Genomic DNA, 18971 nt, shown 5'->3' on the forward strand with positions numbered 1-18971 from the left:
TACCAGCTGGATGCGCTCGAACACATTGAAAGGCGTGCCAAGAAGCTCATCAATGATGATACGCTTGTGGAGACCCGGCTTCAAAGTATTGAACACAGGCGCAAGGTCGCAAGCCTTTCCGTTTTTTACCGGATACATTTCGGAGAGTGTGCGGGGGAATTGCACAACTTGATTCCTCTTAGTCCTTTCCATCATCGAACCACAAGACAATCGGCGAGGCGTCACCGATTCATGGTGGATATCCCACCCACACGCACGAAGCGCTTCGCTTCAAGCTTCCTTGTGCGAACTGCTAGGGAGTTGAACTCCTTGCCGGAGTCTGTGTTTCCTGATGGGTATAACCTGGGTGTCTTCAAAGCCCGAGTGAATAGGTTGCTTATGGGCAGACGTGCTCCATCGTAGGCCACATCATCACTTACCATCAGGTGAGATAGCGGCCAAACGTCGTCCCATTTAACAATAAAAAAAAAAAATCTCACACCAACACGCACTTGTGGAGTGGACTGTAGGTATCCTAGGTTTTATACATTATGTAATTTCTGTAGACACACTCATGTATGATCCTAGTGTAAGTATTTTAGAGGAATTTACTGATTTTACCTCTTAGGTAGTAATACTATGTATTATGTCGTAATGATGGCCTAATATGTTATTGTCACTTCTACTGGCTAAGTGTATACACAATGAACATATGTTGTAACTATCTTGTAAAGTAATGCTGGTACATTATCATTCAAGATTTGACCAAACTTGATGTTACAGGTAATACAGGTATATCATCTTTATCCATAGTAAATATTATAGGTATTTAACGCCACAATGTGTTATACATATATACAAGAGATGGAATATAATATACACAGGCAGTGAGCAAGGGTATCACGTGATACTTTTTGGTTCGTGCCTCGTTGGTCGAGTGGTCGCAATTGCGACTGCTGGGCGAGGGGTCTTGGGTTTGATTCTTGGTGCCAGACAAAGTATTACTGACCTATTTTCGACTTTTCGAAAATTTTCTTTTGTCTCGAAGACAGGAATAGTGCCCAGTATATGCTCACCCCCTATTTCTTGGGACTTATAACACGAACGGTGAAAAGTGGGTGTACATTGTACCGTGGCATTACGTGCAGCTCTGTCTACCCCTTTGGGAATAAAATGCATGAAGATGCACACACATTATAGGTCTTTGTCAGAATTATTTCACATATAAATAAAGTATTGTTTAGGCTTACGACATATTTGGATAAAATCTTGTCTCGAAATACGTAAAAATCTTGTATCAAATAGTAATTTTGTAATTAGCTGCTTAGAAGTTTGACGACACGAACAGAAAATTACAAACGGAATCAATATAGCCAATATATAAAATAAAAACTCTCATCTGACCTGTCGTACCTAGATATATCTAGGTACTCGCATGTTACTAATTGTATTGCTATACGTGAATGTGTAACTATTACGTTCATAATCTATATACCATATTTAGTAACTAAGTTTTACAGAATATAATTGTATCTATGAACTGTTTAAGTAAAATATAATAATTTAAATAGTAGATAAAATGTTACAAAAATGTTACTATTATTTTAGGACTTAGTAGTAAGTGCTTTGTGAAAATAATTGATTGCAGGTACATTGGTAGTTAATGTGACGAAATAATGCTAGGTAATTTATTTATAAGAGTTCTACTCGTTTAATTCGTTTTCAGTGAGATCCCTACTGCTGTCTGATGTCACTCGCCTGCTTACCCCAGGTTGTTGTTAACATATTAATCTTTCGCCTATTATGTAATTTTAATATTTTGACTGATCATATCAATGCCCGATACGTTAGGACACAATATGGCGGTGAGGTGGCAGACATCAGGAATAGTTTCCTCTCGGTGTGCGTACACATTTCTATTTCTTGCCATAGATCGCTCTCTGGCAGTGAGTTATGCTATACAACGTGTAACAAAAAGGGGGTATACATATCAAGTGCACGGTTTCTAGATAACATAACAAACGATACGGGAAGGGTTTTTAAAACTCATGTTTTCATTAAGTTATGAATTTTTTCAATCGCGCCGTCGCGTGATTCAAAATTAGGTAGACAGGTACTAGGCGATCAAATTGACAGAAGAAATGTTTCGTAATATTAGCGAGTGATCCCTGTAGTGTTGTAACACGTTTGTATGATTTGAAACCAAGAACCATGCGATATCAAGTATTTGGTACAAATTTTTTTTAAACGTATTTTAAGCTGAAACTTTGTGTAGAGATTATATTCAACCTGTATTCATCAGGGCTTCTTGATGTATATGGGTATTTTGTTACACGTTGTATATTATTTAATCAGATTTTACGCTTTGACTATTATTTAATTATTTCTTTAAATCCTTTTGGAAGCTATAAGAGGCATATTTACTCGCACAAATAATTCTTATTATTTGACTGCATACATGTAACATAATCTAATAGACATAGCTGTGCACATAAAGTGGTTTTAGCGAGAATTATTAACTATGTTAACGATTATTAATATGGAATATGCATGCCGCTCTGCTTGCGTTGGAGAAATATTTACAAGGACTCGCTAGCTCTAGTTTGCTAACTAGTTGTTGTATATGTGATTTTGGTTATTAAGCGTTCATAGAGGTATTTACTCCTCCCAGCTCTAGAAATATAAATGAGTTGAAAATCGATTACAATAAATCTCCTAGCTGCTTCAGGGTCCTGCCTGAAACTAGTCGAATAAATTCAAATCTAGTGATAAAGATATTAAAACAGAAGTAGCTCAATGTCAAGCACAAACGTTGTCTCTAGTCAATACACAGTGGAATTTGTATATACTTGTATAGTAAATGGATTGTATTACATAGTACAAAAGTTGGCACTACATATTCACAATTTAAACTGTGTTCCTTCGTGGGTGAAAACTATTTTTTCGATTATATCGGGAAACTAACATTTCACGAATGTATATAATTAATGGTTTTGTGGTTAAAATAGGGTAAACTCGTTAGAGATGGCCATAGTTTTATTTAAACATAATAAAAAAAAGAAAAAGTGTTGCTTCAATCAGTCTTTTATTCTTATCATAATTAACAGTAATTAGTCTTGTAAAAATCAACGACAAATATTTTTTTATAATTCAAAAACATATTAAAAAGCTATTTCTAAAAAAAAATTGAATTGGCCAACTCTCCCGGGGCTTCAGGGTTAGTTGGCCGTAGCTATACGGGATAGATGGCCAGTACTTGACTTCCCTTTTCCCTTTCCCTTTCCCTGAAATTCGGCTTGTTTAGCTTCTTTTTTCTTCTTCTGTCCGCATTTGGAACACATACATATCATCAAACTCGGTACAGTTTTCATGTACCCACCTGTCACAAATAAGACACTGGAGCCACTCTTCCACAAGACGAGTCTTATAATAATTTTCTCCGCATCCAGCGCAGTTATCTGCTTCGTTTTCTTTATCTTCTTCGTCAGATGTATCACACAATACTGGTTCACTGAGATCAGAACTGCTTTCGCTCATACGCCTTACTTACAGCTTTCCGTTTTCTATTCTTATTTGTATCAGTCTTCTTATCTTTGGGCTTAATCATTTTTTTTTTTCTTGTTTTACTTTACGCCTCTGCTCTTTCAAAGTCTTTTCGTTTTCTTTATCCTTTCTTAATGCTATAGTAATTGCTGCTCTATACACCGACATTTCTCCATTTTTTAGGGAATTTATAGCAGCTTTTAGTGAATCTTCACTCCAACAACCACGAGTGGCTATGGCTTTTCTCTGATACTTATTTGGCATCTGTAACAAAACATAAAACGCATTAATAATACTTCAAATAACAAAAAATAATATGGCAAAAATGTGATGCATTTGGCAGATCTCAACCTGAATGTATGTGGCCATCTCTCCTTTTTGTGCGGGTGAGATGGCCATATCAAATTTTTGATTTAGTTAAACATTAGCAGGCGCCATTTTGAGGTTAGAATAGACGTTAACATTTGATAAACATAATAAACTAAGCAAACATTTAAAAAATGCAATAAAATGTAGTACTACATGATAATATATGACCACACTATACTATTTTTGCAATACCCTGTAAAATAAAAGTTTATTTACTTACTTTTTAACATAAATACGCGCAGCAGCGTCGTCGCACTCTGTTCCCGAGCGTGGCTTGAGGCGTACTGACGGCATTGTAGCGCCATCTAGTTATGCATGCCAAAAATAATTCGATTGGCCATCTCTCCCGTATGGCCATCTCTAACGAGTTTACCCTACTGCTTACATAATGTGATATAATTACCCGAGTGGTTGTACAATATTGTAGCGTGTAGAAGATGCGACGATGTCATTGTCGGAAGAGTTTTTGGTCCATATTTAAGCTTAATGACAGTAATTGGTTTCCTTGCTGTAATACTTTGTATTTTGTAAGTAATGTATACGTTGATGTACTCATGTAGTATTTTAATCACAAATCCAAGTTCTAAGAGAATTATTGTATTAAAGTATTTAATGTTTAAAATCGTTAATTTTGTTTATAGTTATCAGAATGTTGTATGCGTGTTTTATTCTTTGTAATTTCTCGGTGGAATTAATAAATTGATATAAATACACACGGAATTTGTTTTTATAATGAAATTGTGAACAATGAAACCGTGGGTTGATGTATAATAAAACAATGGAAGAATGTCATAATCATCGTTTAATAAATAATTTATCACTTGTTGATAAAGATATGCGTATGTAAAAGCTGCATTTGTTTAAAAAATACGCTAAACAAGATCAATAATCATACAGCAGGCATTCACACACATGCACACGGACACACACACGAACGCAAACACGCGACTGCTGTCGGGGACTTATTCGAAGAAGTAAAACAAAGCTAAGTAAGCAAAGTAACTGATAGAGAAAGTTTAAAGTATTGAGTCTTTGTGCCCATCGGGGGTGTCGGTCTATGGAACCCGCTGCGAGGTTTTACAAAATGTTTGGCACGCAACTTCGGGTTCAACACGATTGCGACACTCGGAAAATAATAGAAGTAGAAATGGTTCCAACGGAAAAGGTAAAAATAGGATCATTAGTAAAAAGTCACGTACAGCAGTAGCATGATTTGCGTATCTCGATATAATTTTACAATTAAACCTAAGTAGAGTGCGAGGGAAAGATACAAATACTCCGTTATGCAACAGCGCGTCTCTTGCATCACTGTTACTGTTACACAAACATGTTACAAAAATGTGATGCATTTGGCAGAACACTACAGTTCAAACGTGGTCGTATTTATATCAATTACATTGTATAAATTTAGTAAGTATATACGTATCCTATCCATTAGGTTTTACAAATTTCAAAAGGGTTAATATAAGCAGTACAATATTATCTATTTTACCAAATAGATTTCAACAAGTGCGTAATGCGTTGTCCATCACTGAGCCAACATTCAATAAAATTGTATAGGTACCTAGATATGAGCCGTGTTCTACGCCAATGGGTAATTAGTGTAATTCTGCGCGGTCATCAAATTACTATTTTAGCCAATAGGAACTTGAAATAATTGTAATAATGCAATTCATTAACTTGTATCTTAAGTGTAGTCACAATAATCGACAATTGCTTTCATCGCTCAGTTGGCTCAAGTATTGCAACGCACTACGAACGTGTTTGAAATGTATTTGAAAATCCAACTTATTATTTATTACCATAAGGACTAGATCTCGTATTAACTAACGCGGCACGGCTCGGCGCCGTCCGCGACGCTACTACAGCTGGCAACTTGCTCACCACTATTCGTTCAGAACATAATCTCGGCACAGCGGCTGCTCACTCGCTACAAGTACTCGAGTCTACTAGATCATTACAGAGGAGAGCACACTACGGTTCAACGCTGCCTTCGTTGTCTCTAAACAGAATTATCTACGAATTATGTTACCCGTGGCATTTACAAATGTTGTTTTCACTAACTGCGACAAACTAAAAGAGAATGTGATGAAATTTTGAACAATTAGCAGTTCCCAGTATCCAAATTTACAGTAAAAACATTACAAACTTACGTAAATGTTGGTCATGATTACAGATAGGTACAAACTCTTAATTTAAGCTGCGTTAAGTAACTGTGAGATCCTTAAATTTAGAGGCTATAGGTATACGCGATCAATCTCAAAATAAATATGTATAGGTCTTTACAAAAGTGTGATACAGCTATGATAAATGTGCTCTAATACAATCATATTACAATATGGTATAATACTTATATATGAGTTGTAGTGACTGCATGTTTCGATTCTCATATTATTCGAGTTCATGTTGATTTACTTGGGATTTCGTATGTTACGAGAATATGAGGACAATATAAAAATCGATGAACGTAATGATATTCGTGCGGTACTCGTTCTGTCTCGCCGGGCGCCGTGTACAGGCACACGCTACTAATAAATACTTAAGTATATCACATTGGATGCGGCGAACTAAGTAGGTCGTGCATGCAGGTACACAACTAGCGTTGATAACAGTTCACAACCAAACCTGGTGTCATCACAAAATACATCAAAATAAAACACCGATATGCACCGTTCGTTACGTCCTTACACTGACGGACGCACGGCCCTCCGCGCGATGTAACGTGTGGCGCAACACGCAACACATTTACTAGGTGGACACTTGTATAAAAGTATTTATAAATAACTAACAAACCTGGCGAACTCCGTTTCGCCACCAATGGTTTCCCCGTTTTCTTGCTTTTCTCTTGAAGTTTTCCCGAATTTCTTTTGCTATAAACCTCACGGAGCCCGAGACCTTTCCAACGAATGCAAAACCGTGGAAATCGGTTTGTGCGTTCTGGAGTTATAGCGTCAGGAAGGAAAACCCGACTTATTTTTATATAATAGATAATGAACCATGACAAAATCCTGTATCAAAATATTTGGCGGTACGTAAAATACCCGGCTGTTATATAATCACTGGTTGCTGTTTGATGGCCAAATAGGTGAACTATATCTTGTATACTTATAATGATTTCAATAATATATTCTGTGCCACTTTATAAAGGGCTTTGTTTCATAAACTGCTGCATTTTAAGACAGAAATATTTGTTCTAATTCATTGACATAAAAATGAAGACAAAATTAAATAAATAGCTTGCATCTCTAGCCTATTATGTAGGTAGGTACACAGTTTTAGAAATTAAACAATTTAAAAAAAGCCACATTTGAGCCAATATGTAGCCGGTATGTTGCGACTGCGCGGTGTAGCACGCGCTACGGTGTACTTAACGTAAAGTATAATATTGCTCGATAAAAGGCTCACGTATAAATTATGACTAATGAGTATCGATGCACTAACCACTAACATAGCAGTACGCGCTGGACGCGGGCCGTCACACGACCGGCGTGCTCCGCCAACTTAAACTAACAATAATCACGAAACATGTACCTCTACTTTACATACTAACGTCTAATGTACAAACTTATGTACAACTCAATCTACACAAAATAATTATGTTCCTAGTAAATAATTTCACAGCTGGCGACAGTATCTCGTTCGTTCGTTACTCCGCACGCGGCTTCTTTGTACTTGGTTAGCAGTGCAGGACTGCGGCACAGCCTACACGTAGGATCGCAGCTTCGTGGTGTTTGCGCAAATGTTTCAGTCGTCATTACGCTGCCAGTTCGGTCAGCACCTTTCTCGCTCGAAACGAGAATAATTTATCAAATAAAATAATACTACAATACAAAATAAATGGTAAACAACAAGTAACTCGCATCCACTCGTGCTCCGCACCTTTTCAAGGTAGCAAATACATGATTGCTGTAACGAAATTATTCAGTAACAAACAATACTGTTAAACATTTAGAATTTAGACAATATAAACAATTGACAAAGGTAACATTACATCTATCGCAGGCTCCGAAATACACTAAAACGAACAATGTTACTTTGTACCCAATATGGCAAATTAATAGCTGCTAATACTCATACTCAGCTTATCTCCTCAACATTACCTAGGATTGCTAACGACTCTCTGAATTATGCCTTGTACTTATTCGTCTAATAAATATGTCTTTCACTAATTTCTAAACCAATACGAATTTTCAAAATTCAAACAACAAAATCTCATCTATTTGGCGTATTTTCATCAAATGGAATGATATCAAATAATGTCAAAATTTGGTCTCACTAACATATCCAATTATTTTTTATCTTAATTCTAACCGTCGTCGTCGTCTCCCGTAGCCCCAACAGTCGCGGGCTTCAAGCGGCGTGCGCCGTGAGCGCGTCGGCGGCGGCGGCGTGGTCGGTGCGGTAGTCCTCGGTGGAGTTCCGCAGCAGCTGGCGCAGCTCGGCGCGCGCCGCGGCCGCGCTCACCGAGCGCCAGCGGGCGCGCGCGCGCACCACGTACGCCGACTCCTCGAAGCCCGAGCGCAGCCCCAGCACGATGCTCAGCGCCGACGCGTCCTGCCCGTGGCAGCCCGAGTACCGGTACTGCGGCTTCTTATCGAACCTGCAGCCTACTGACTGTGCACCTGGAATACCAAACATGTTTATCACGATGACAGTGCGTTTTATCTCTGTATCTGATATTACAATGTCAGTTACGATGCATAACATTCGTCATTCATCATTACACACCTATTGGCATGATGCAATCGAGGGTGAGCACGCACTGTATCCAGGGGCGCATGATGTCCACCACGGAGGGCTTGTTGACGACGATGAGCCGCGTCACGTCCATCATCTGCACGAAGAGGAAGTCGTCGATGGTGGCGTGGAAGTAGTGGAACATGCGCGGGTGCGTGAGGCTGGTGACGGCGGCGCGGCGCGGCCAGGCCAGCACGCCGCCGCCCGCCGCCGCGCGCGACCACAGCGCCGCCAGCTCGGCCGGCGTGCCCGCCCATCGCTGCGACGCTTCGCAGAATATGACACCACCTACGCGGCTCAAAGCGTGCTGTAAACCGAAAACAAGGTCCCGTTTAGATTTGCTTTAGTAGTAGTAGAAATATTTTTGGTACTTGACTATACTGCATTGAATAATTCAATGCCAAGTGGCGACAACGGGACTCTATTTCCTTGGTGCACACCATGTGCTACAGAACAATAAGCAACGCTCGCGATGCAGAGTTACAAGTTATGCCATTTAGTTGGGCGTTGAAAGATGCGCGCAATTAGTATGAAAGCTTCCGGTTTGAAGGAATGTCCCGCGCCGCCAGCCCTATTGTTCCACGAAGTAAAGTTGTAGCGCTGCATAGGCACACACATCTCAGCAGATGGAGTGAGTCCCGAGAAGCATTTTGATGAAACGTTTTCTATTACCTGAACAGCCTCCTCACACAATTTAATGGTTTTCTTTTATATTGTTTGTTTAGAGGCATTAAAACGGATATATAATGTCGCTATATGTGCAACGTTTTGAGGATACTCGGCCATACTTAACATGTATGGAGCAGAAACGTAATGTTGTCGGCCACAAATTTTAAGGTTAAATCGGTTGTTCTGTTCGTTCTGTTCGTAACTGCTTCTAAGCAGTTTAATTCTTTTATGTGGTTTTTTGTTTCATAAGTATTCTAGGAACAAAGACCAATTAAATCCCTAGCCAGGCACTATTTAAGTACCGACGCGGTTCAAATGAATAACTGCCGCACTCAGAGTCATTTAATAATTACTTAAATTAGTCCTTAGTAACGATTGTGTTCCAAAAACAATTGCTAAGGACTGGATTAAGTAACCATTAAATGACTCTGAGTACGGCGGTAGGTAAGTCTACAAGTTGTCAGAAATAGCTAAATGGTTTTTATCTAAATTGTTAATTGGTGAAGAATTGACAAAATAAAGAGTAATCATGTCAATTGTCCTTTATCAATTAACTAATCCAGTGATTGTACAGAATGACGTCGGGAGTCTTTTGAACATAGGTAACTACGTAATAATTGTTGAGGCGCCCAGAGTCCACGCCTCATCCAAGTGGCGTCAGGATAGTACTGTGGGGGATTTTTAGGGCATACCTAATGACATAACTCTGCTGTCATTGCTATGCGTGGGATTTTAAACGGAGTTCGGGATGAGGGTGCTGTACCTAATTAGTAATGAGTTATTCCTCCCCGTTGTGACTCGACATGGCTCATAGGGCCCGTATTATCAGTGCGCATTAAGTTCATTTTAACTTGACTGTTCATCAAACGCCAATTAGATGAATGGAAACATTAACAGAGGTGGTGAAAGAGGGATATGGTCATACCGTTTTCAAACAAAAGTCTAGTATAAAAATAACAGTTGTACGAGTCAGTATCTATTTAGGTACCGTAAAACATGGCAACTTTACCATATTTTGGAACAAAAATCGAAATATATTTTTAACCATAAGACGCATAGAAACCAAAACTATATATTTAGAATTGTAGTCTATCTGGCTCACTTTACCGTAATCGTCATTATATACAAACGCTTACTTTAGCCGTAGTAAAGAAAAAACAACATGGGTAAAGATACCAAATTTTTGGCAACTTTACCTACGCGCCGTATTCATCGTGTATTGCATATTAAAGAGTTGTTGAGGTACAGAGGGCTTCATCTAGGACTACTTCGTATTATAATGCAAACAATATGAGGAAATCTATAAAGATAACGGCTACACAGACAGTAGGTAAAGTTGCCACGGGTTTCATCGTAATTTACATACAAATAATTTGTTACGCTCGGGGTTGTCAAAAAATGAGATTTTTTTTATGACATGTATATTTAAAAAAAACAACCTTAAACCTAAAGTAAAAAAAAAGCATAAATATCTGACATAAATATTGTTCCCTTTTAAACTAAATTAAGTTCTAAAATTTTAAGTATTTATGTTTAAAATTGTAAAAAAAGGCTACAAAATAATGTTTAATCTTTTGACTTTTTAATTTTTTGACTTCACTATCTCCATAGCTAATTTTAACATTACTTTCGTATACTTTTTATATTGTCTAGCTCCGAGTTTTCTGCGGTTTTGTTTCATGTGAGCCATTTTGGCTCTAAAACAAAAGGTATTATTAAAACATTATAACTTATCATCCAGGTTATTTACTATTATGCTGGGAAATTTAGGTATTCGAAAATGGTTACATACACACAAACAAGAAAAAAACATTTATTGCTAACCCTAACTGTAGGTAAAGTTGCCACAAAGCAGGTCGTGGCAACTTTACCTAATCTGTGTCAACATTACCGAAGCGATTATTTATCAATGAATTAAAGAAAAAGCAATTGCTGACATTACAACAGTAATCCCAACTATATTATACATACAAGATCAAAATTTCACTCACCTGTGACAAATAATTAAGGCTCTGTGAGCACAATTTAGGAATTACTAACTTTTAGCACATTTTCACGCACTACACTGTGACGGCCATTACTGGCATAATAGCAGTCTTGCGTTTACGCAAAATATAGTAAATATTTCCTTTTAATGTCTAAAAAATACTACTACTACAAAACAGAATTCTAGTGGGTAGATTTTTAGATAAATGAGTTTATACCGAATACCTATAGTATGGTAAAGTTGCCAAGGGTCCGGTAAAGTTGCAATAGTTTACCGGTATTTTCAGTGTTTAAATAAGCAACATACTACTTTTATAATTTCACTGGAATGACGATTGCCTGTTCAGCACGCAGGAATGCGTATACTCGAAGTCTCTACTCTCTAGTTATTTTGAGAATAATTTTCATATGACAAAATTAAAGTATGCTTCCTTTGAACACAAATCACAGCCGTAATGATTCCGAACATGTGTGCCGAACATTACATGTAGTCGTGTCTAGTGGTACAACGTGACGGTACGTCTGGTCGCCGTACCTAAATAAACGAATCTTAAACATCTCTCCGAATTATTTATTTACGGCATATAATCGTGCGTCGTCGGGGATGCTGATACATTTTACGATCAGACACAATTTGTCAATAGAATGTTGAATCAACTGTGGAGGTAGACATAGGTAGACATTAATTGAGAAGACATTAATATCAAATTGCTGGATCGGACACATAAAATCTAATATTTGATTGAAGTTTAAAGACTCTATTTAATACTAAACGTCCGCCAAAAGCGAGCTGGTCTTCCTATACGTATTTAGGTACATATTAATGAACGTACTAGAAATAAATATGAAAGTGTAAGAGTTACATGGACAACGAGTCAGTGGCTGCACCGCCACTAACAACGTATCGCGTTTAATCCACAGTCTCCGGGTTGTAATTTTATCTTCTTGCTGGGTATTAGGTGATCTCAAACATAATATACTGCACGATATACTACTTACGCACATTTACTAGATTATTTCCTTGATGAAGTGTTTTACAATGATTTCCTAGACGTTTTTATGTCTTTTGCCTTCCTGGAACTATTATATTATATAAGCGTTTTCAGAAATAAATAGTGTTGTAAAGTATCGGTCATTAAAACTATTTCGGCGTGGAGTGACCTAGACAGCAGAGACGCAGACACCACGGCACAGACATAACGTCACGCAGTCACGCTCGCAGGGGGCGGGCGGGCGCCGGCGTATAGCAATGTTATGCTGCTTACCTTCTGTAGCACAATCCGATCCAGAAAATTAGAAAATATTGTCGATGAAATTATATTTAAGTGGTAATAGCTTAATTCATTTACAAGAAGCTTCTATTAATAATTTAGCGTACATACGTATAGCGTATGTAACAAAATGAAAGTTAGAGTAATCAGTAATCTCCATATTGCGTTTTAAATAGTTTGAATATGGTCGCGATAAAATGAAATGTAAAGTGTCCTAGCCTAGCTTTAGTATTCATAATTAGGTACGCTACATACATGAGTACTATCACGCGATAGTTGGTAGGTACCAATACGCCATCATTACCGATAACGTGCTGGCATTTTAACTGCTTGCAGACAATAGCCTGCTAATTTATAGTACCTGTATTAAAATGTTTCATATTATTGTCATTACAATCAACCTGCATGGTACTCAAAGTGCATAGGTACTTGATAAACATTGATGATACTGGCGAGAGAAGTGTGGATCGATAATATTGTCGGTAGTCCTTTGGATAAACACAAGTTTCTGCCAGCAGCTAGGCTAGCTAGTAGCTTATATTCCAGATCATAATCAACCCTTGTTCGAAATTTCATCCCGATCCCATTTGTCGTGAAACACACGCAAACTCACAAACTTTTACATTTATATTACTAGTAGGTAAGAAGTAAGATATACCGAACACTATTCTAGATTATGTTCCTTATTGAGCCTAATCATAAACCATGGTTGGGTGGCGATCCCACGGTTATAGGATTTTTAGGTTGTAGTAACTGCGAAGTTACAACAATTCAGCCAACAACTACCTGACTGCACGGTTGGAGCGGTAGATGCCGCGTAACGTGTAACGGGTTAGGTTCCTGGGACGCAACTCTTTTTGTGATGGAGAAATTGTTGTTTCGGGCCTGGGTGTCATGTGTGTTTCAATAAATAGTGAGTGTGACCTATGAAAGTAAGTCCACTAATCGGTTGGCTACTGGTTATAGCCTCCGTGTCGTCCACTCCACTGCCGTAGGCAGACCTCAAGGACATGAATGCGACACAGCAGTCAAGTGTGTCTGTACTGGACATTAGTATAGTGAATAGTATGACCAATACTTTATCTACTATTAAGGAAAATCAATATTAGTTATCTTGTGTGAAGCAAAGCGTAGGACTTAGACACATAATTACGTCTCATTGGGGAAAATGGTGAACTCTTAATTTTTCCGAATAATACTGCAATAGTTCGACGATCGATGATGGACACCCAGCTTGTTACAGTACCCAGTGGGTAGGTACGGCGCGCATCGCGAATGTGTGCATACTTATCTTATCTGGTGAAACGTCGAGTGTGTTGACACACAAGTAGCTAAGCTAACAAAACTAGCGCCGACAAACGCTGTGCCACACTGGCACGGCGCTCAGTCACTCACGCTCATGCAAACATTGAAAGTCACCAATAGACAAATACAGAACATAACATAATACAGGTTTGACAAGTTAGTCTTCAAGTAACACACTCTAGATAGTCAGATTGCAGTTTGAATGCAGTTATTTTAGTATGACTGCCAGCTAATCGGGTAAGCTGCTGTTCATTCGACACTATCGACAGCACGTTGATTGCAAGCTAACAGTTGATTTTATGTCAACTGTGCAGCTAGCATTACTACATACAAACTGCTTCGCAATTGTTGTACCAATCCTTCTGGCTACAACTCTGCCTGCTGCCTTACAAAGCAACATTGATTGACTGAACAAAGAGTGACGTGGCGCAGCATATTTGTTCTGATCTCGAACGTTGTCGCGCCGGGACCTTACAAGTGATCCCTCCGCACTAATATAACCCTTAGCCTCCGCTAACCAACTCTTCATCTGACAAAACCTTGTTCTAATAAAGTTGACCTGCCGGTTAATTAGTGGAATTGTTTCTGGTCGCTTGTATCACATGTTATCGCATTACGTCCACCTGTCCAAGTTAAATTAATTCAGTCACTTAAACTGTTTAGGGTAATTGAAGATAGTCAACGCACGATAGGTAATCCAATTACAAGGAAAAAAGTTCAGTTAGACTGGTGACAGAGAGTTGTCGTTGACGTGCGATATTATGAAAACATACGAGCCCAGTGGATGCGATGGTGAAATTAATGAAAAAGCAACATTAACTAATTTCCTTAGTTGAAACATTGAGCAATACATTTAATAACTGTAACGAAATATCGAATATGTATGCGTTTGTAATTCTCTATTATTAGATTACAGCGAGCTAGTATATTTAAAAATATACATACAAAAATATATATAAAAATATAGTATACAGTGGACGCAAAGTAACTTAGAACGATTACAAATTTGGCCGTAGGCTGATGTAAGCATATATTCAGTTGAGCAGGAGGCAGGAGCCTGGCAGATGGATGAGCCATGTTCAACAAGCTTTGCACACGACATTGTTAATTTAGCGTTGCATTACATGATGTACATCACGTAAGAGCATTTCGGTGTCAATTAAGCGGATGATAAAATATTTGAGAAACGGTCTTACTGGGGTACCACAAAATATTTGATTACATTGCCTGGGCCCTTCAAAGGCCCAGATGAGACCTTGTCCAGTAGACACTATCAAACAACAGCGCAGAATAAATGAATAGACAATTTAGGAGTATGTACTTCCCTTTTTAGATGTGAATAACAAATGGATTTCCTTATCAGTAGAGTGCCACAATAGCTTCGATATCGTGTTTAATTAAACTATTGTGCTGTTACCTGACTAAATGCTCCAAAGAAACAAAACAAAAAAGGAGGCCACATAATGCAGCCTACTCACTATTCAATGTTTTAATTCGACAGAGATTTAGGCTGCTTTTACTAAAAATTAAGCAGATATAACAAATAAATTACCTCTTCGTTCTAGACAGATGGATTATGTATAGATGGGTCGATTAGACTAATGGGTCCCATGCACAGTTATTTAAAGGAGCAGAAATATTTCTTTTATTTATCGATTATTTTTTTGCGAAAGCAGTTAAAATGTAAAACAAGTTTTTAATATAATGTTATTTTTGTCATTTCTATTTTAAGCATCATGTTTTAAATTCGTTATCAGCAACGTGGTTTTGACGGTCCTGAGATAAGACAACTTCTGTTTGTTATGAATACACCACGACGGACTTAGATCAGCTCACCTGTATGACGAGCGGGCGCACGGCGTGAATGCTCTCATCGCTTACATGCGACGGGAACGTGTCCAGATCCAGGTCGATGATGGCACATTTCGAAGAGTTACAGTAGTTGGAAACCTACGAAACAACATATCATTTATTGACTCGTGTCTACCTGTGTTGTAGAAAATCAAAACATTTAGTTGTGGCTATAGCGCAGGATAATACATGCAAGCCAATAAGTACCAGCTACTAACCACAGATAAGGAGTAAGGTTTCAATCCAAGATTGTAGAGCAGCACTGTGTAGGGCAGCTTAGCGGCGGCGCGGATGAAGCTGACGGCCTCAGCGTGCGCGTCGTTGCGCGCGTACGTCACGAGCGCAGGCAGCGTGGTGTTGTGCCACAGCTCCTGGTGGCCGTCCAGCCCCAGCAGCCGCGAGTACTGCTCCTCCTGCACCAGGTGGTTCTCCTCCACATCCCGCAAATTCTCCTGCTGGGATAACGACGCCTGTACCATGGTAAATCACAATTTTATAGTCAGAAATACCAAATTGATAGAAGTTCATTTATTTTGCAGTATTTCTCCACAATTTACATATGTCTTTCTTAAGTGTATAACTACTAATAAACATTTTGTGGTTTAAAATTGATTATAAATATGTAATACATACCTATATGTATTTTCGATTGTTTTGCAATGACACATATTTTATCTATCTACCATATATCAATTATATTGCAAATACACACCCTAAATTAAAGCCGTTTCACAATTTTGCTTATATTTCCATTACTCTAATGATTACAGTCTAATCAAACTACCGAACATATTGTCCACTAATTGAATATATCACTTAAGCTAATTAAAACTTAGTTGAAATTGGTTCTGTGTTAAATAACTGTTGCCAATTAATATTTACAGTTTTAACCCATCAATTATCTTATGCGCCATGGTACATAAGATAGTACATAATTATGTCAAGATCAAACATGCAATGGGTTAATATTATAACAGGTTCAGCATATTCATTAAGCTTCTGGAGTCCAGCTGAGACAAAAAAGACAGGTAGATTGTCATACTTGTCAAGTTTGTCTGTTTATGGCCTAAAGCAGCAGGAAAGAGGAGGATATGAGTAGATATAGATTATTGATAGTTATCATACAAAATAAATAAAAATACACAAATAGTAAAATAATAAAACACATAGGTCATAAAGTGTGGGAGAGCCATGCTTTAGCACAAATGGGCTGGTTCGACCAAAGTGATATCACAGCCGAGGAGAAAACTAATGTGAAACCACAAACTGTCATGGTCAAGGAAATTATTAACAAACCATCCATGGGTAATTAAGTGATTGATTTAAAATGGGTCTACAAAAAGAGGAGTGAATGTGACTATAAAGGCACATACTAATCTGCCTTACTACAATTACTACTAAACCTCTTATTACTAAGTAAGGGGCTATCAACAAATTGATAGTTTTGAAGATATTTATTTTCCTACAGCAAAAATCTTTTAAAACTGTTATAAATACTACTATACTGTTTTAATTATTATGTTATCGGCTTACTCACGTAATGTTTTGACGATTAACTTGACTACTGACAGTCTACTACAGACTGCCAGTAGCAGCGTGACAATCGCCGCGTCGTGTGTCGCGAAATGCTCCTCATGAATATGAGCCTCTTGCATGGCTTGAAACTAGTCGAGTTAATCGTCAAAACATTACGTGAGTAAGCCGATAACATAATAATTAATTTAGTATGTCTCACGAAAGTTACAATAAAATCATACTATACTGTTGTTAAAATTCTGTGAAAATCCACCAAATGGATGTAGAGACTGCATTTTTTAAATGGTAAAGTTATATCTGAAGTTCGACTGTGAGATGATCAGTCTAAGGCAAAACAAAACATGGATGGTTACTCATGAAACATGTTTGATAGGATTAAACTTTAGTGTATTACATAAAACCTGTAGTAATATTTCAGAATTATGTGTCTCATCAGTCACAGCACTCACAGCAACGTATAATAGTTTGGCTTTGTTTAATAAACACGAATTTAAGTTAGTTAGTGGCACACAAATGATGAAATAAATTTTTAGAGAAGATATTATCACAAACCTGAAAATCCTTTAGGTGCTGATGTGTTTGCGTGACAATACTTTGAATAGACTGCGGCGGCTGCGAGTGGAATACTATGAGAAATATACTTATTGCAAATACCGACGTCGAAAACAGCAAAAAACTCTTAGTTTTCATTTTGTCCGCACATTATCACACACGGCTTTCGACACCAAACATATTATTCGTTGTTAACTGCTCTTTATCGTCACACAGTCAACGAATGGCACGAAGCACCCACTGATCCGACTAAATCATTTTCGAATTGTTCTCTCAGAAAATAAAAGAAATCAATATCAATGACACAAGTCACCGCAAACACACACGCGCCCAGTTATATTATAATATAGACGCACATACTACTGTTATCACAATGTTATGCCGCGAGCGCAGTAAATTATTTACGCGGTTGGCGCTGTTTAATTATTTCATGTTGTCATTATTATATTCGAAGCAATCGCTTTACCCAAAAAAGCGTTCGGTCAGTTGTCTTACTTGCTGCTTTTGTTATTTGACACTTGTGTTTGACATCTGTCTCTACTACACTGTGAGGGGTGCCGCAAAAGTTCATACCTAACATTGTCCATTAATAGGGTTGGCAACTGTCAAAGTGGCACAAGAATCGGAGATCAAGAAAGTTTAGGTCTAAATATATTTAATATAATTAAATACGGCAAAACAAGAAAATTCAAAACGAAGAATTGCCGCTAAACTTTTGTTTCAGTAACGCTACTACGGGTAGACAGCTACGCTAGACCTCTTCTAAATGTGCAGAGTTTGTATTCTCCCAAAGATACAACATGTCTTCAAGGTCAGCGTCAATAAGTTGCTTCATAGATAATACATTATAATAAGGTAGGTTGCTTATAGGCAGGGGTGCTCTATCGTAGGCCGTATCATCGCTTGCCAGCAGATAGTGGTCAAACGTCGATGATTTTCATTACATTATTATTTAAAAAAGGGTTGAGGTCGAGGTCGAGGGAAACATTTTGACTCATTCATCTGCGAGATGGTACTCCTTAGCTCTATACTCATCGCCTTGAAACGTTAACTGACATTCTGAAAAATGTCAGTGTCAATGTCAAACTATGTTCATAGTTCAGACGTTCCATGTTCCTTTTTATTTTAATTTTGGCGCATAATATTTGTAGAGCATCTCTGTCTAACTTACCA

General features: G+C 38.0%; 1 protein-coding gene across 3 annotated transcripts; it reads right to left on the reverse strand.

The window, feature by feature from the left end:
• Positions 1-4675: 4675 nt before the first annotated feature.
• On the reverse strand, positions 4676-18864 carry LOC118266888 (uncharacterized). 3 transcript variants are annotated; one of them, XM_035580502.2, is made up of 5 exons: positions 17799-18864; positions 15929-16162; positions 15696-15809; positions 8620-8935; positions 4676-8513 (listed from the first exon to the last, which is right to left on the reverse strand). In XM_035580502.2, exons 1-5 carry the CDS (start codon positions 17934-17936, stop codon positions 8242-8244), a joined length of 1074 nt encoding a protein of 357 aa, XP_035436395.2. In that variant the 5' UTR covers positions 17937-18864; the 3' UTR covers positions 4676-8241. The 3 variants fall into 3 exon arrangements, with proteins under 3 accessions (XP_035436395.2, XP_035436394.2, XP_035436393.2); XM_035580501.2 differs by having other exon boundaries at positions 15929-16165; XM_035580500.2 differs by having other exon boundaries at positions 15929-16180.
• Positions 18865-18971: the final 107 nt, after the last annotated feature.

Source organism: Spodoptera frugiperda, chromosome 23 (genome assembly GCF_023101765.2).
Source record: "Spodoptera frugiperda isolate SF20-4 chromosome 23, AGI-APGP_CSIRO_Sfru_2.0, whole genome shotgun sequence".
Lineage (NCBI taxonomy): Eukaryota > Metazoa > Arthropoda > Insecta > Lepidoptera > Noctuidae > Spodoptera > Spodoptera frugiperda.